This window comes from Hyperolius riggenbachi, chromosome 2 (genome assembly GCF_040937935.1).
Source record: "Hyperolius riggenbachi isolate aHypRig1 chromosome 2, aHypRig1.pri, whole genome shotgun sequence".
Taxonomy (NCBI): Eukaryota; Metazoa; Chordata; class Amphibia; order Anura; family Hyperoliidae; genus Hyperolius; species Hyperolius riggenbachi.
In genome coordinates this window covers 275228161-275247822 of record NC_090647.1, presented here as the reverse complement: position 1 = coordinate 275247822, position 19662 = coordinate 275228161, and the positions used below count along the sequence as shown (strand labels likewise).

Genomic DNA, 19662 nt, shown 5'->3' with positions numbered 1-19662 from the left:
GCAAGTTCTCCTCCTCCCCCCAGCCACTAACAATACCACGGGAAAGTTGTGCAGCACAAGCCCCCTGCGACACCTGCTGCGGTTGTTCTTCTGCCGCCTCCTCCAAAAAGACACCTTCCTCATCATCTGAGTCTGGCTCCTCTTCCCCACACGACGACTCCTCCTCCTCCCCCCTCTGTGCTGCCGCAGGTGTTGAGGAAACATCTGGTTCTGATGAGAATTTATCCTGCAACTCTTCCTCCTGTTCCTCTTCATGCTCCTCCACAGCTTGATCCACCACTCTACGCACGGCACGCTCCAGGAAAAAGCATAGGGGATCAAGTCGCTGATGGCGTCTTCACTGCGACTCACCATGTTTGTCACCTCCTCAAACAGCTGCATGAGCCTGCAGGCATTTCGCATGAGTGTCCAGTTCTTGGGCCAGAACATCCCCATCTCCCCAGACTGTGTCCTTCTACTGTAGTTGTAGAGATACCGGGTGACTGCTTTCTCCTGTTGTAGCAGGCGGTCAAATATGACAAGGGTCGAATTCCATCGAGTCTGGCTATCATAAATCAAGCGTCTCACCAGCAAGTTGTTTCTCCGCTGAATGTCCGCAAAGCGTGCCATGGCTGTGTAAAACCGCCTGAAATGCCCACACAATTTCCTGGCCTGCTTCAGGACGTCCTGTAAGCCTGGCTACTTAGACACAAATCTCTGAATGATGAGATTCAGCACATGTGCCATGCAGGGAACATGTGTCAACTTTCCCAAATTCAAAGCTGAAATTAGATTGCTGCCGTTGTCGCACACCAGGTTGCCGATGTCCAGTTGGGGTCAGCCACTGATCCACCTGTTTAAGAGCAGCCAGGACAGCTGCTCCAGTGTGACTCTCTGCTTTGCGGCAAGACATGTCTAATATGGCATGACACCGTCGTACCTGGCATGCAGCATAGGCCCTGGGGAGCTGGGGCTGTGTAGCTGGAGAGATCGCAGCACCAGTAGAGTTGAACTGCCACTCAGCTGAGGAGGAGGACGACAGCAAAGAGGATGTAGCAGGAAAAGAGGAGGACTGCCTGCAAGCCTGTGGAGGTGTCACAAGTTGATCTGCTGCACAGCCACGTACTCCCTGCTTGCCAGCGGTCACCAGGTTGACTCAATGGGCTCTGTAAGTAATGTACCTGCCCTGACCGTGCTTGGCAGACCATGCATCCATGGTCAGATGGACCCTTGACCAATGCTGTGCCAGAGATGACACCACTTGCCTCTCAACTTCATGGTACAGTTTGGTTATATCCTTTTTTGAGATATGATTGCGGCCTGGTATCTTCCCCTGCGGTGTCCCAATGGCCACGAACCTCCGCGGTGGAGTACCGAGAGGACCTAAGCGGGAAGCGGTGTGAGGTGATGCGATAATGGTATCGGGCATCTGCTGACTAATGGAGCCCTGAGCCTTGCTCCCTCTGAAAGATGCCAAGCTGCTAGAAGGTTGCGAGTACCCATTCCATTTGAAAGACAAGCCCTATAATGTGCAGCCCCTGCCGGGCGGAAAATCTGAAGGACATATGACGCTGTATGCATTGCAAGATGGCGTTTCCATAGAAGTCCTGGTAGCTAATCAGCTTTAAATTGTGCAATACATGTACAGAACCACAATTGGTGTGTGAAAGGAGGTTGGAATCGCTTGCTGACTGTTGCCATCCCCCCATTCCCCCCCCCCCCCCCCTCCCCAGTGTGTTTTGTGCAGAATTAAACAATAGCATTGGAAGACTAGGACAGTGTATGGGAAGTTGTCCGTCATCCTTCCTATTATACAGTGCACTGTTAGGGTATGAATGAGGAGACCTCGTGGTGTGCGCCGGGTGGTGGGTCCACATTTGTCCAATTGGGATTGAGTGCCCGGATTGATTTGCATAGGCTGCGGCTGGGCGATCAAGTAAGTGGAAACGCCCTTACAGGGACAGTGGGATTTGATCTAGCAGCTCCAGTGCCTACCTATGTTTTTAGGACGTTTTAACTGTGTTGTGAGCCACCTTTTGTATGTCAATTTTTTTGCAAGCCAAGATTAAAGTATATTTAAAGGGAACCTTAACTGAGAGTGATGTGGATGTTTCCTGTTAAACAATACCAGTTGCCTGGCAGTCCAGCTGATCTCTGTGGCTGCAATAGTGGCTGAATCACACCCTGAAACAAGCATGCAGCTAATCCAGTCTGACTTCAGTCAGAGCACCTGATCTGCATGCTTGTTCAGGGCCTGTGGCTAAAAGTATTAGAGACACAGGATCAGCAGGCGAGTCAGGCAACTGGTATTATTTTAAAAGGAAAAATCCATATCCTTCTCAGTTTAGGTTCCCTTTAAGCACATAAAGACGCCATGTTTTTTTTTTTTTTTAGTTTAAATTGAGATTTAGGTTACCAGTGTGTCTCCTCCTTGCTGAGTGGTGCTAATTTCCAACATGTGGCTGCCAAAGTCTGTGTGATTACAGGTAGGTATATGCAGTGGTGTGTATTATAATGTGCACCTGTCACACACAGACCGGACAGGCACAGTGACACTGCGTGCACTCACGTAGGTAGGTGGGTGCACTGAAGTGAACAACAGGTAGGTATATGTAGGGATGGGTATTACAATGTGCACCTGTCACACACAGACAGGTACCGGACAGGCACAGTGACACTGCGTGCGCTCACGTAGGTAGGTGCACTGAAATGAACAAGTAGGTATATGCAGTGATGGGTATTACAAATCTGCACCTGGCACAGTAGTAATTACCACCAAGGGGCCAAAGGCCAGCTGCGACTGACTGACAGGGCTGTATATAATGCAAGTGGGCCACACAAAAAAAATAGATCACAAGAACAAGATTAGCTCTCAAAAGAGCTGTTGAGGGGTGCTTTTTTTAGCTATAAGAATCAGCAAGGAGCAAGCCTACAAGAGCCTAAGGGCCTGTACACACTGCTGCGCTTTTAAAATCGCATGCGATTTTTAAAAGCGCAAGCCTTCATGAGAATAGGAAAAGCGCATCACAGCAGTGTGTACAGGTCTCCGCGATTTTCATTATTTTTCAGAAGACCTTGCGATTAAAAAGCGCATGCGATTTGAAAAGCGCAGCGCAGGCGCAGCAGTGTGTACAGGCCCTAACTAAGCTTTCCCTATATCTCTCTCTGCAGCAGCTCTCTCTTCTCCAATTACGGCAGGCACACGAGTGAGTAAAATGCCTGACGCTGCCTGCCTTTTATAAGGGGGGGGGGGGAGGGTCTCCAGGAGGGAGTGTAGCTTGATTGGCTACAATGTGCCTGCTGACTGTGATGTAGAGGATCAAAGTTGATTTTATGATGCTGAAATCCGTCATTAATGTAAAAGTGGGTATCCTGAATAACATTCTAGTATATGTTATTCTGGTTCCCCTTTAAAGGATACTCGAAGTGACATGATGATAGACGTGTATGTACAGTGCCTAGCACACAAATAACTATGCTGTGATCCTTTTTTTCTTTCTTTGCCTGAAAGAGTTAAAGAACAGGTATGTAAGTGGCTGACTCAGACAGGTAGTGACTACAGTGTGACCCCTCGCTGATAAGAAATTCCCCTTTTTATCTCTTTTATGCTCTGAGGCCATTTTCTGCTAGGAAGTGTTTTTATAGTTGGAATTTCTTATCAGTGAGAGTCACTTCCTGTCGGAGTCAGGACTGAGTCAGCCACTTACATACCTGATATTTAACTCTTTCAGACAGAGAAAGAAAAAAAGGAACACAGCATAGTTATTTGTGTGCTTGGCACCATACATACACATGTCTACCTCATCATATCACTTTGGGTATCCTTTAAGTCAACTTATGCTGGGAATACACGGTTCGTTTTTTTTAGGTGATTAGATGGTTCGATGGATAATTTCCGACATGCCCGCTCTCCCTTTCGATTCTTTTGCCACTCGATTTCTGATAGAAGTGAATGGAAAAAGATAAGAGAATCGACTGCAGAATTGAGCGGCAAAAACTATCGAGAGCAGAAACGCACGGCAGAAACGAACCGTGTATTCCCAGCATTAGTCTAATGTACTCCATGTTTCATAAATCTCATTTAAGTATTTGATTTTTACATCTAGAATAGATCTGTAATGAGCTCCATATGAAACATGCTCTGTGCTTAATTAATCCCAATTAATCTAATCTTCTGGCTTGTTTTCAGGTCATTTGTAGATATGATTAATTTTTGCACAAAACTTTTAATTTGAAAATATTAAAAAAAATTACAGGGAAAATTATTTCACAACACACCTAATTTTGAGAAGTATGGCACACATCCTTCCAACTATGCGGGGAGGATTCCTTTGTATATGTGCAATTAATTATACCCAGCACACACCCTTGGTCTCTCCCCACGCTTAAAAAGATTTCAAATGATGTGCATAGAAATACAAAGAACATCACATACATCTCCAGGAACGTCTTATATCTTGGTTTTTATCTGGCCACAATTTTTAGTAAAACCACCAGATTTATTTTAATCTGGTGTTCTGAAAACATCATACATTGTGATACTGCAGGCTATTTCTTTACAAGTCTGCTCTTTAAATGTCTATATGCAGTCTAATTATTAATTACTGTGACGCCTGTAATTATACATTTGACTGATCATATAGGAATAAATTCTTCATGGCTTCTTTCATCCTCGTCCAGATCTACAGCACTGAATATTAGCCCACTGATGTAGATCGAAGTTAGTAAGTGGGAGGATGTTGCACCTTTAAAAAGGTTTAGGCATTTTTTCTTTTTTTAATTTTGCTTTGTTAGATTTGGTACTTATTACTCATCAGGAAAATGTGAAACCATACAAAGAAAAGTTATGTTTTTGGGAGGGCTACCTGATAGAATAATACAATCTTCAAATTTGGTCTTTCAGTGCGATAACAATAGATGCATAGGAAACAGTATGGCATAATTATCACTCGGGAAACTTGCATTTTTTAGTTAAAGAGAATCTGTATTGTTAAAATCGCACAAAAGTAAACATACCAGTGCGTTAGGGGACATCTCCTATTACCCTCTGACACAATTTCGCCGCTCCTCGCCGCATTAAAAGTGGTTAAAAACAGTTTTAAAAAGTTTGTTTATAAACAAACAAAATGGCCACCAAAACAGGAAGTAGGTTGATGTACAGTATGTCCACACATAGAAAATACATCCATACACAAGCAGGCTGTATACAGCCTTCCTTTTGAATCTCAAGAGATCATTTGTGTGTTTCTTTCCCCCTGTTCTCATGCACTGAAGTTTCAGGCTGCTTGTTTCTTCCTGCAAACAGCTTTGCCCTTGTCTGTAATTCTTCAGTATGTGAAAGCCCAGCCAGCTCAGAGGACGATTTATCCAGCTTGTAAAATAGAAGAGAGAAGAGAGAAGCTGCTCTAATCCTAAATAACACACAGGCAGTGTGCATAGAGGGGCCTGGAAGGGGGAGTTCATAGCAGAACCACAACACTGAAGAACTTGGCAGCCTTCCAGACACAGGCTGACAAGTCTGACAGGGGAAAGATACATTGATTTATTACAGAGACTGTGATAGCAGAAAGTGCTGCAGTAAGCCAGAACACATTAGAATAGCTTTTTGAACTTGTAGGATGATAAAAAACAGGATGCAATTTTTGTTACAGAGTCTCTTTAAAGGGTCTCTGTTTGGAACACTATTCCCTGCTGGTGCTTCATTTTCTGTCCTCTGTTATCTAGTTTGTTTCAAGGTATTTGATGTTGATCGTGATGGTGTTCTGTCTCGCACTGAACTGGAAGACATGGTGCTTGCACTACTAGAGGTTTGGAAAGACAATCGCACTGATGCCATACCTGTGAGTTTTACTGTTAGTTTTCAATATTTTGTTAAGACTTTTGCATTTGCCATTATGTTAAACCCATCAAATGTTATGTTTTTCCTAATTTTCTCTCATGACTTAAATCTCCAGTTTTGGCACATTTTCTTCAATTAATACAACAGTTATTTATTATGCATGAACATGAAGACTTCTGTAAAAGAAACAAACAAGCTAATTGCTCACCTGGTCAGTCTAAAAGCAGTAGGATCAGCCATACTATGCCAGGGAAAAAAATACATATATAAGTAGATAAATACTTGATCTACTTACATAACACATGTATTATACTGTCCACGTTTTGATTTCAGTGAATGTTATATAGTAAATTACGAGAATTCTGTTCCTGGTGAGGGCCATGTCTTTTGCCCACAGTTAAGGCTAACTCGTGATGTCATTTCAGCCCTTTACTTTTTTTATTGTCTCCTCCAATCGCTGAGTCACCTCAGCCTTGCTTGTAAACACAAGTGAGTAGGGGATTAGGTTTCAGATAAGAAGCTGGCAGGGAAATAAAGGGAAAAGGAGGAATAGATTATAGATAAAAAGAACCCCCAACATGCAATTCTTTGGCACGACTACTAAAGGTCCAGTGTTCCTTAACCACTTCCCGACCGCCGTATTGACAATTGGCGGCGGTCCTTGTAGGGGCATGGGCGGAGCGATCGCGTCATCAGTGACGCGATCCTCCGCCTCCGCCTGGCGCCGCTCACCCGCCGCAACATCCCGCCGGCTATACGGAAGCGCCGGCGGGATGTTAACCCCGCGATCGCCGCATACAAAGTGTATAATACACTTTGTAATGTTTACAAAGTGTATTATACAGGCTGTCTCCTGCCCTGGTGGTCCCAGTGTCCGAGGGACCACCAGGGCAGGCTGCAGCCACCCTAGTCTGCACCAAGCACACGGATTTCCCCCCCCCCCTGCCCCAGATCGCCCACAGCACCCATCAGACCCCCCCCTGCCCACCCCCCAGACCCCTGTTTGCACCCAATCACCCCCCTAATCACCCATCAATCACTCCCTGTCACTATCTGTCAACGCTATTTTTTTTTTTATCCCCCACCCTGCTCCCTGCCCCCTCCTGATCACCCCCCACCCCTCAGATTCTCCCCAGACCACCCCCCCAGACCACCCCCCCGTTTACTGTATGCATCTATCCCCCTGATCACCTGTCAATCACCTGTCAATCACCCATCAATCACCCGTCAATCACCCCCTGTCACTGCCACCCATCAGCCAGCCCCTAACCTGCCCCTTGCGGGCAATCTGATCACCCCCCCACACCAATAGATCGCCCGCAGAGCCGACATCAGATCACCTCCCAAATCCATTGTTTACATCTATTCTCTCCTCTAAACACCCACTAATTACCCATCAATCACCCCCTATCACCACCTGTCACTTTTACCTATCAGATCAGACCCTAATCTGCCCCTTGCGGGCACCCAATCACCCGCCCACACGCTCAGATTGCCCTCTGACCCCCCCTTATCAATTCACCAGTGCATTAATTACATCTGTTCTTCCCTGTAATAACCCACTGATCACCTGTCAATCACCTGCCAATCACCTATCACCCATCAATCACCCCCTGTCACTGCCACCCAACAATCAGCCCCTAACCTGCCCCTTGCGGGCAATCTGATCACCCACCCACACCAATAGATCGCCCGCAGATCCGACATCAGATCACCACCCAAGCGCAGCGTTTACATCTATTCTCTCCTCTAAACACCCACTAATTACCCATCAATCACCCCCTATCACCACCTATCACCACCTGTCACGGTTACCCATCAGATCAGACCCTAATCTGCCCCTTGCGGGCACCCAATCGCCCGCCTACACGCTCAGATTGCCCTCAGACCCCCCCTTATCAATTCGCCAGTGCAATATTTACATCTGTTCTCCCCTGTAATAACCCACTGATTACCTGTCAATCACCTATCAATCACCCATCAATCACCCCCTGTCACTGCCACCCATCAATCACCCCCTGTCACTGCCACCCATCAATCACTCGCTGTCACTGCCACCCATCAATCAGCCCCTAACCTGCCCCTTGCGGGCAAACTGATCACCCACCCACACCAATAGATCGCCCGCAGATCCGACATCAGATCACCACCCAAGCGCAGTGTTTCCATCTATTCTCTACCCTAAACACCCACTAATTACCCATCAATCACCCCCTGTCACTGCTACCTATCAGATTAGACCCCTATCTGCCCCTAGGGCACTCAATCACCCGCCCACACCCTCAGAATGCCCTCAGACCCCAGCCCTGATCACCTCGCCAGTGCATTGCTTGCATCTATTCCCCCCTCTAATCACACCTTGAGACACCCATCAATCACCTCCTGTCACCCCCTAGCACACCTACCCATCAGATCAGGCCCCAATTTGCCCCGTGTGGGCTCCTGATCACTCGGCCAATCCCTCAGATCCCCCTCAGACCCCCTTCCGATCACCTCCCCAGTGCATTGATTGCATCTATTTTCCCCTCTAACCACCCCCTGAGACACCCATCAATCACCTCCTGTCACCCCCCTAGCACTCCTATCCATCAGATCAGGCCCAATACAACCTGTCATCTAAAAGGCCACCCTGCTTATGACCGGTTCCACAAAATTCGCCCCCTCATAGACCACCTGTCATCAAAATTTGCAGATGCTTATACCCCTGAACAGTCATTTTGAGACATTTGGTTTCCAGACTACTCACGGTTTTGGGCCTGTAAAATGCCAGGGCGGTATAGGAACCCCACAAGTGACCCCATTTTAGAAAAAAAGACACCCCAAGGTATTCTGTTAGGTGTATGACGAGTTCATAAAAGATTTTATTTTTTGTCAAAAGTTAGCGGAAATTAATTTTTATTGGTTTTTTTTCACAAAGTGTCATTTTTCACTAACTTGTGACAAAAAATAAAATCTTCTATGAACTCGCCATACACCTAACGGAATACCTTGGGGTGTCTTCTTTCTAAAATGGGGTCACTTGTGGGGTTCCTATACTGCCCTGGCATTTTAGGGGCCCTAAACCGCGAGGAGTAGTCTAGAAAACAAATGCTTCAAAATGACCTGTGAATAGGACGTTGGGCCCCTTAGCGCACCTAGGCTGCAAAAAATTGTCACACATGTGGTACCGCCGTACTCAGGAAAAGTAGTATAATGTGTTTTGGGGTGTATTTTTACACATACCCATGCTGGATGGGAGACATTTCTATGTAAATGGACAATTGTGTGTAAAAAAATCAAACAATTGTCATTTACAGAGATATTTCTCCCACTTAGCATGGGTATGTGTAAAAATACACCCCAAAACGCATTATACTACTTCTCCTGAGTACGGCGGTACCACATGTGTGGCACTTTTTTACACCCTAAGTACGCTAAGGGGCCCAAAGTCCAATGAGTACCTTTAGGATTTCACAGGTCATTTTGCGACATTTGGTTTCAAGACTACTCCTCACGGTTTAGGGCCCCTAAAATGCCAGGGCAGTATAGGAACCCCACAAATGACCCCATTCTAGAAAGAAGACACCCAAAGGTATTCCGTACGGAGTATGGTGAGTTCATAGAAGATTTTATTTTTTGTCACACGTTAGCGGAAAATGACACTTTGTGAAAAAAAACTATTAAAATCAATTTCCGCTAACTTGTGACAAAAAAATAAAAACTTCTATGAACTCACCATACTCCTAACGGAATACCTTGGGGTGTCTTCTTTCTAAAATGGGGTCATTAGTGGGGTTCCTATACTGCCCTGGCATTTTAGGGGCCCTAAACCGTGAGGAGTAGTCTTGAAACAAAAATGACCTGTGAAATCCTAAAGGTACTCATTGGACTTTGGGCCCCTTAGTGCAGTTAGGGTGCAAAAAAGTGCCACACATGTGGTATCGCCGTACTCGGGAGAAGTAGTATAATGTGTTTTGGGGTGTATTTTTACACATACCCATGCTGGGTGGGAGAAATACCTCTGTAAATGACAATCTTTTGATTTTTTTACACACAATTGTCCATTTACAGAGGTATTTCTCCCACCCAGCATGGGTATGTGTAAAAATACACCCCAAAACACATTGTACTACTTCTCCCGAGTATGGCGATACCACATGTGTGGCACTTTTTTGCACCCTAACTGCGCTAAAGGGCCCAAAGTCCAATGAGTACCTTTAGAATTTCACAGGTCATTTTGAGAAATTTCGTTTCAAGACTACTCCTCACGGTTTAGGGCCCCTAAAATGCCAGGGCAGTATAGGAACCCCACAAATGACCCCATTTTAGAAAGAAGACACCCCAAGGTATTCCGTTAGGAGTATGGTGAGTTCATAGAAGATTTTATTTTTTTGTCAAAAGTTAGCGGAAAATGACACTTTGTGAAAAAATGACCTGTGAAATTCTAAAGGTACTCATTGGACTTTGGGCCCTTTACCGCAGTTAGGGTGCAAAAAAGTGCCACACATGTGGTATCGCCGTACTCAGGAGAAGTAGTATAATGTGTTTTGTGGTGTATTTTTACACATACCCATGCTGAGTGGGAGAAAGATCTCTGTAAATGGACAATTGTGTGTAAAAAAAATTAACAAATTGTCATTTACAGAGATATTTCTCCCACCCAGCATGGGTATGTGTAAAAATACACCCCAAAACACATTATACTACTTCTCCTGAGTACGGCAATACCACATGTGTGGCACTTTTTTGCAGCCTAACTGCACTAAGGGGTCCAAAGTCCAATGAGCACCTTTAGGCTTTACAGGGGTGCTTACAATTTAGCACCCCCCAAAATGTCAGGACAGTAAACACACCCCACAAATGACCCCATTTTGGAAAGTAGACACTTCAAGGTATTCAGAGAGGGGCATGGTGAGTCCGTGGCAGATTTCATTTTTTTTTGTCGCAAGTTAGAAGAAATGGAAACTTTTTTTTTTTTTTTTTTCACAAAGTGTCATTTTCCGCTTACTTGTGACAAAAAAATAATATCTTCTATGAACTCACTATGCCTCTCAGTGAATACTTTGGGATGTCTTCTTTCCAAAATGGGGTCATTTGGGGGGTATTTATACTATCCTGGAATTCTAGCCCCTCATGAAACATGACAGAGGGTCAGAAAAGTCAGAGATGCTTGAAAATGGGAAAATTCACTTTTTGCACCATAGTTTGTAAACTCTATAACTTTTACCCAAACCAATAAATATACACTGAATGGGTTTTTTTTTTATCAAAAACATGTTTGTCCACATTTTTCGCGCTGCATGTATACAGAAATTTTACTTTATTTGAAAACTGTCAGCACAGAAAGTTAAAAAAATCATTTTTTTGCCAAAATTCATGTCTTTTTTGCTGAATATAATAAAAAGTAAAAATCGCAGGAGCAATCAAATAGCACTAAAAGAAAGCTTTATTAGTGACAAGAAAAGGAGCCAAAATTCATTTAGGTGGTAGGTTGTATGAGCGAGCAATAAACCGTGAAAGCTGCAGTGGTCTGAATGGAAAAAAAGTGGCCGGTCCTTAAGGGGTAGAAAGCCCTAGGTCCTCAAGTGGTTAAGTATGTGATAACTCCAAATCATAACAGCAGAAAAAGTTTTGAATGCCGGATTAGCATCTTTATCACTTAATACACTCAGACCAGTTGCTGTTGAAATTTGATTTTTATGGTGAAGATACCGCTTAAAGGCCCATACACACAGCGGATTTTTGCGAACGAAGGGTCGTTTGAACGTCCTGTCGTTCAGTCATCCGCACGCCAAATCGGGCGTGTGTACAGACTGTCGTTCGGGTGATAAGCCTGCTTTTGAGCGATCCGCCGGGCGGATACGGATTTCGCAAAAGTATTTTTCAAATATACTGGTTTTTTTATTAAAGGTTAATATAATTTTTATCAAATAATATTGCCCATTAAAGGGAAGGTTCAGGGAGGGGGGAAAAAAAATCAAAATCCATATCCACTTACCTGGGGCTTCCTCCAGCCCATGGCAGGCAGGAGGTGCCCTCGCTGCCGCTCCGCAGGCTCCCGGTGGCCGACCTGGCCGCCAGGTTGGTCCCTTCTGTGCTCTAATGACTGGCTCTTCTGCGTCCCACGCGGGCGCGCTGACATCATCTGACGTCCTCCGGGCTGTACTGCGCAGTACAGCCCGGAGGACTTCCGATGATGTCAGCGCGCCCACCAGGAGGCGCAGATTGGAGCGCAGAAGAGCCCGACCTGGCAGCCGGGCCTGGCCAGGTCGGGTCGGCCACCGGAGACGACAGAGAGCCTCTGGAGCGGCGACGAGGGCACCTCCTGCCTGCCACGGGCTGGAGGAAGCCCCAGGTAAGTGGATAAGGATTTTTATCCCCCCCCTCCCTGAACCTTCCCTTTAAGCCATTGGGAGATGCTGTAAGGTTTAAACTGATTCCTAATGGACCATAGGCTTTTTATTTACCTTGTTTCCCTGCGAATTAAACCTACCCCCAACCTGAGACCTAGCATGATTTTTCAGCATTCATGAGGATGCTTGAATTATAAGCCTTACTCCCAAGAGAATCCTAAAAAAGAGATCAATCTACAAAGTGTCGAGGCAGCTATGGTCTACATGTAAATGATAAAAAATATATATTGGCAATAGAATCAAGCAGGACAAATGAACCATTCACCAAAGAAAGCTGACACCCCCAAAATAATCACTCAAAAGACCCTTCCGATTAGACCCCAAACCGTAACGGTTGGAAAGTGTTCGTCTCTCAATAAATGTAGATTTTTGTACATAGTAAAATGAAGTCACAAGAAATTAATGATGGAATTGGGGGTTTGGAATGTTATAATGATGATTTAGAACGTGATGACGTGACTACATTGAACAAGTATTGTTTTGTTCAAGAATAAATGTATGTTTGTTTAAAAACGACAGCCCCTGAAATATGCTGGAACGCATTTTTTGAGCAAAAATGTACAAGACCTTGTCATATATTTGTGGAGATACGGTAGTAACTTGTGTTTTGTCTTAATTCACCTGTGGTATCTTAAGTTAGTATCTGAAGTAGTTCAGACCTTTTGTCATTGAAAAACAAGCATTGCACAGCAGTAATATCAATTTCAAAGATAAAGAGCAGGCTTTAAGGGCTCTTTCACATTAGGGCAGATTTTCTGCGTTTCAACGCAAAGGATAAAGTTTGCGTTACCCAAGGTGAAATGAAAGTCCATAGACTTTCATTTTAGCTTTCACATATAACGCAGCCTTTTTGTGCGTTGCGTTCCACTGCACCCAGGCGCAGTTTTTTGGCCAACGCTAGCTTTATGCGTTACAATGTTAGTCAATGTAAAACGCACACTATGCGCGTTTTTAATCCGTTAACGCAGGCAATCAGTCCCAGAATGCAACAGAGGAACAATGTAGAAAGTTGACAACTAAAAGAAAAAAAAATTACCTGCGTTTTTCTATGTGCAGTAACGGATTGAAAACGGATTAAAAACGCACACTCACTGCAGTGCAACGCATATCAAAACGCAGTAAAAGGCATACAACAAAACGTATGCTTTGAGCGTTCTCTAACGCAAGCTCTGATGTGAAAGAGCCCTAAGTAAATACAGTAATACGTGATATCAGGTAAGTCATTTGAGCTAGTGTTATTTTGTGGCTGTTAAAAGCTGTTTGAATATAATTTGTGTGGCATTTTAATGTTATAAATGGTAATTATATGTAATTAGTCTGACCAGGTTATGTTTTGGTTCCATAAAATTGAAATAATACCCTCCAGACTGAAATTGCTGGTTGGGGAGCAGTAAAATTCCAGACATATTGGGAATAGTACTTCAGTCTAATGATATGGAAAGGCTTATCACTCTATCCATTAGGATTATTGCTATTTAAATGGAGTTGCCAGATGCAAGTTTATTCAGTGCTGTCATTTTGCTAATTTCATATTCTATATAGCTCACATTTAAAGCCCCACACCAGTTATAAATGGTTTCTGTGTGTACACACAGTTGCAGAGCTTGTTTTTGGTTGTGTAAAAGCTAATTGATTAGCTGGTATCAAAACACATTTCAAGATACCCATATAGTGTGGGTATTTAATAGATTAGATGATTGATTCATTAGAAAAGTTAATTGCCTCCCATGTAAATCGTCTAGAAATGAGGCCTTTCTTGATACAATTTTGGTCGTTATTTAGAATCTGTTAGCAAAGGCCATTCTTAGAACAGCGCAGAGCTAGCTTTGGCTTTGTTTTGATTTATATTGCATCAGTTCTTTTGCTAATCTGATTTCACATCAAGTGATACATGCCAACAATCTAGGTAAACAATATCGGAGAGAGATGGATGTTTACCTGATCTGTTAAATATCGTATTTTGTATGGCAGGCTTTAAAGCTCTCTAAATGCAAACACTGGAAAACGTGCAGCTGTCATGTAAAGAGTATGGAAGGCTCAATTTCTGACATTCTCCTAACATTTCTCTTAATCACTCATACAGAACAGATATGCTGATTAGCTATCCTAACACTTCTCTGGCACTCTGTATCTCTATAGTGACTCCCAAGTACTATGACCTACATTAACCTTATCAGTTTGATATAATTCCTTGCCTATATATGCTGGTGACCTAACTTCAAATGCAGTTACTTGTCATGACAGGTAACCGCTATGCCCTGCAAACCAATGCATGAATGGAGAACTGAATACATCAGGGCAGAGTTCAGGCCAGGGACAGATTTGCAGCCACTGTTTCAGTAATAGAGTGGTGGGGCAGAACCTAGAAGAAAAGTTTTGAGCTGGTAATAGTGCTTCTTATAATATAAGCATTGCCTGCCACCTGCGCCAGTGCCCAATTTTGTAACTGGGCATGCATGCTAAAGAATGTATTTAATGCCAATGTGAAGTGCTTTAAAGTAATGCAAACCTGTGAAACCATTAAACAGGTTGCTATCTCATGAATTGCTCCATGTCCGATTTTCATGTAATTCTTTCTTGGATTGTGAGCACTTATGAGGGACAGTTCGTGACATTACTATATATACTCTATACAGCGATGCAGAAGATGTTGGCGTTAAATAAATATATGAAGTATTACACTGAACACTTGTGGAAAATAACCTTCCTTGATATTACAACCTGAAAAAAGTGCTTATTTTAGTGTAATTAAATGCTTTAGTCAATGCAGTTTTTTGTACTTATCCTTGTATTTGTCATTTCAGGAGTTAAACTTGAATCTTTCTGATATCCTAGACAATATTTTAAAAACCCATGATACAACAAAGGTAATGACATTATTTTATTATGTTAATACAGCACATAGTTTAGGATAACTAATTCAAATTTAATTGCCACAATAAGTATTTTATAACAGTCTGACGCAATTGAAAACTTTTCCATTACTCACTGTGTTTAGTTTTTTGAAGTTCTTATTATGTAGTTTCACAAATCAGTGAGCCATTGAATGAAACGATCATGTTAGCAGTGAGTCAGAATTCCTAACTTGCCTTTTTTTTCTGGTACATTTACTAAACTCTGGTACAGACCTCCAATTTTGATTGGCCAAGGACTAGCCAATTTTTCCACTTTCGTGCAGTATTGGAGCTTACTTATCCAATGTGTTCACAGTATTCAAAGTCTATTGGCTTTCAAACTACATGAAGGTGGTAAAATTTGTCCTTTTTTGGGCCTATAAAAATTGGTGTTTATGCTCCTTAAAGAGATCTCATGAAATAAAAAAAAAAACTAGGTTACCTGATCCAGAGGCCTAGCGGATCAGGTAGCATCCAAAACCGCCGCTCCTGTGGGCCACAATGGCCCACTTTCACTTTTGTGAGTCACGACACTGGAATGAGAAATTCATTCTCTCATTAACAGCATGCAGAGAGGCGGGGTGCGGCCAGGGAGAAAGAGCAGTCCAATGGCAGCTCTGGAAACCCTGGCGCTCGTTTTGAACAGGGAACCCCTCTCCCACATTTACCTCCGAGATAGCAACAAATATTGTCGCTAAAAGCAAAGCGCTGCTGCATGAGTAATCCTATGGAATTACTCACTGTAGCGATTGTGGCATGTTTTAAGATAGAAATATAGAAAGATTTAACATTCCCAGTGAAGTTTTAAGTTTTATCGGAGACCACTTATTTTTTTTTTAAAAAAGTGTAGTTTTATTCTATATCTTGTCAAAATGTATACAATAATTTTGTAAGTACACAAATGCCCTTTTCCAATGTACATGTTGCTGATGATGGTAAACATAGTGCATAAATACAAGCAAATCCCCATGACGTAAAATTGACATCAGATTCCTGCCAAAACAAAATTCATGATTGACTGAGTGTGCTGACCAATCTTGTCACTTCTGTGTCAGAAAGTACTGTCAGCAGAATGATTGGTCCTGCTCCCTCTAGATAGTTTTTGCTACATGAACACTGTAGGGATAGTGATAAACCTGCATAGACAACATCCTTAAAGTGAACCTCCGGACTAAAAATCTACTCAGCAAAACTGAAACTGCTTGGTATTTCTTTAACAGTTTCACAGCATCAGAACTTTGTTTTTCTTACCAAAGCATCATTTTTTGCTGTATTTTTATCTAAGCTCCACCCATCAAAAGAAAAAAAGCCCGGGCTGTTTTCCCTGATGCTGTGCAGAGCATGATGGGATTTGCTATGTTGTTGTTCACGTTGCTTAGCAACTGGGAGGGGTGATCAGGACAGTTGGAACTGTGTATGATACTCCCTGTCACCTCATTACAACCAAAAAGATGGCTGCCATCATGAAATCAAACATTTGCATGTTCTTTTAAAACAGGGTGGGTAAGAGATTATATTACCTATCTATTTTAAATAACATAAGTAATGTAACTTAATGAAAGTATGTTTGTTTAGGCTGAAGTTCCTCTTTAACCCTCCTGGCGGTTTGTCAAAATCCGCCAGGGGGCAGCAAATACGTTTAAAAAACAAAAAAAGCGGCATCCCCCCAGCCCCTCCGATCGTTGCCGGCAATCGGAGATCAGGAGATCCCGTTCAAAGAACGGGATCTCCTGGAGGGCTTCCCCCGTCGCCATGGCGACGGGGCGGGATGACGTCATCGACGTCGTGACGTCAAAGGGGACTCCGATCCACCCCACAGCGCTGCCTGGCACTGATTGGCCAGGCAGCGCACGGGGTCTGGGGGGGGGGGGGGGGCGGCTGCGGCGACGCGTATAGCGGCGGATCGGCGGGTAGCGGCGGCGATCGGGCACTGCACGCAGCTCGTGAAAAAACAATTATGCAAATCGGCCCAGCGGGGCTTGAGCGGTGCCTCCCGGCGGCATAGCCCGTGCTTACCGCCAGGGAGGTTAAAGAGAATCTGTATTGTTAAAATCGCACAAAAGTAAACATACCAGCGCGTTAGGGGACATCTCCTATTTCCCTCTCCGCTCTCCGACGCATTAAAAGTAGTCAAAAACAGTTTTTAAAAGTTTGTTTATAAACAAACAAAATGGCCACCAAAACAGGAAGTAGGTTGATGTACAGTATGTCCACACATAGAAAATACATTCATACACAAGCAGGCTGTATACAGCCTTCCTTTTGAATCTCAAGATCATTTGTGTGTTTACCTTCTTCCCCCTGCAGCTATCATCCACTGAAGAGTGACATGCTTGTTGTTTCTTCCTGCAGACAGCTGTCTGTAATTCCTCAGCATGTGACAGCACAGCTCCTTTCACAGCCTAACAGAGAAGGATTTATCCAGCTTGTAAAGCTCTCTTCTCTCACTAAGAGAGGAGAGAAGCTGTCCAATGTAAATAACACACACTGTAGTGTGCATAGAGGGGGCCTGGAGGGGGGGTGTGCATAACAGATCAACACCACTGAAGAGTTGGCAGCCTTCCAGACACAGGGCGACAGATCCGACAGGAGAGAGAGAAGTTGATTTATTACAGAGATGGTGATCGTAGAAAGTGCGGCAGTAAGCCAGAGCACATTAGAATAGGATTAGGAACTTGTAGGATAGTAGAAAAAAAGGATGACATTTTTCTTAGTCTCTATAAAGTGCTCTGTGAAGTTCAAGTGGCAAAATTGTTCTCATAGCTATATGTATCTACCTGGATTTTGTCTGTTTACCGGTAATTGATGCATTTAAAATTCTAGTGAAAATACTGGAATTAAATGTGTTTAAACTTAGTGGTTTGAAACGTTAGCACCACATGAATACGAAGCAGCACCGTTCTATGTAACTTCATAAGTGAATGGGGTTGCTCATCTGTACCGCTTTAAAATGCATGCAAGCACATTTTTCACTCTGTCAATCAACAGAGAAGCCCAGTGGCAGGAGAAGAGGTGGTGGTACATGGGCTTTGCTTTTTACTGACACAGGGCTGTGTAAAAATAAATGTTACCACTACGGCTCTTAAGTTGATGGGGGAGAATGGGCAGTGATCATACTTTATTAAAGCATTGGTTGGGAAACAATTGGTATCATTTTGATTAAATTAATATAAAATGTATTTTACTTGCTTTGCTCCTACCTATTGAGCAGTCAAAGTAAGTTTCCCTCCCAGCTGCTGAGTCGACCTCAGTTCTGTCCACTGCCCAAAGTTGGGGTTTGATCGACACCTGTGGCCTGGAGGTTTTTGACCTTCTGTCAGCCCCAGTGATAGTGTGCCTTTCCCATAATCCCATTTACTCCATGCCCCTTCACACTGATGATAGGTTGGAGCAGGGATAGTGGTAGCACCTCAGAATGACAGCGGACTGGTTGGCAACAATGAAGCCACTGCGCGTACATGAGAGAATGACGTGGGGCTTTTTCGTGCTGAATAAGGGCTTACCATGCTGCCGCACAAATTCTGGGGGTGTTGAACACTATTTTCTTTCCGAGTTGTCGCAATTTGGAGGGAGAAGTAATTCGGGATCCGCCAATCCCCAGGTTCCCTAATTACCCAGGTGCGGACTGTAGCATTACTGCAATAGCCGTTCCAAGCTTTGGCACTACGTGGCGCGCCCTGTGTGCCAAAAAAGCCCTGCTTCGGCCACTGCCTGCTATGCACAAAGCCGAGCTACCCCGTTACAGAGCACTTAGCTGACTGCTGCACAATGTGCAGAATGACAGCACTCCAGGCACTGTACAGAAAGGTGTGGCCTGGCTGGTGCAGCTGGCAGTCCGATGGCTGGGGACTCCTGCGTATATATGTCTTTGCATGGTAAATTGATGTTGTGCAGCGTATACACTGGCTAAACGCAGAGTTATTTACTTTCTTTTTTTTAGCACAATGGCATTTATTGTAATAAGGGTACATTTTAGAAATCTTAATTACATACATTATTTTTTGATACAGAGCGGGCACCTTACACTGGAAGACTACCAGATTTGGAGTGTTAAAAGTGCTCTCGCCAATGAGTTTTTAAATTTGCTCTTTCAGGTAAGTGATGTAAAGGTTGAGGTGATCTTTTTTTGGCTGTGGGTGGCATGAGTCAGATCTAGCTATGTATTTCTCCTTCCTGTTTGTCTATCTGCCTGCTCTAGTAGTTAATTTTCTCTCTGAAAATAAAAATTAAAATTAAAAAGTCATGTAAATATTTTGCCATTCTTTTTTGTTTTTTTTTCTTGTTCCTTTAATAATCACACAAACTTCAGCAGGTCATTCCGTTTTTTATCCAGCATGAAAAGTTTTTGAGACTTGTGATATTTAAAATCAGCCCGAATTTGAAAAATAGCCCTAGCCTCTGAACATATCCTGTAAGAGCTTATTGGATATGCTTTTGTGGCCATGTTCCTGTTCGTGCCGGATTTTCCCATGAGAAATCTTTTCTTTCCTCAAATAGATTATCAGGAACATCTGTATAGCTGATATTGGCTATCATTCATAAAAGTGTGTTCGGTAAT

The 19662-nt window shown here is 43.5% G+C and overlaps 1 protein-coding gene across 4 annotated transcripts in view; it reads left to right on the top strand.

The window, feature by feature from the left end:
• Window positions 1-19662, top strand: part of USP32 (ubiquitin specific peptidase 32) — a 244139-nt gene that overhangs the window by 116735 nt on the left and 107742 nt on the right. For all 4 annotated transcript variants that reach the window (XR_011026247.1, XM_068268724.1, XM_068268723.1 and 1 more), the window contains 3 exons: window positions 5704-5819; window positions 15015-15077; window positions 19115-19198. Coding sequence is in view for 3 of the 4 variants with exons in the window: in XM_068268724.1 (XP_068124825.1) it covers window positions 5704-5819; window positions 15015-15077; window positions 19115-19198 (263 nt within the window). In the remaining variant the exon portion in view is untranslated. The remainder of the gene's footprint in view (window positions 1-5703; window positions 5820-15014; window positions 15078-19114; window positions 19199-19662) is intronic.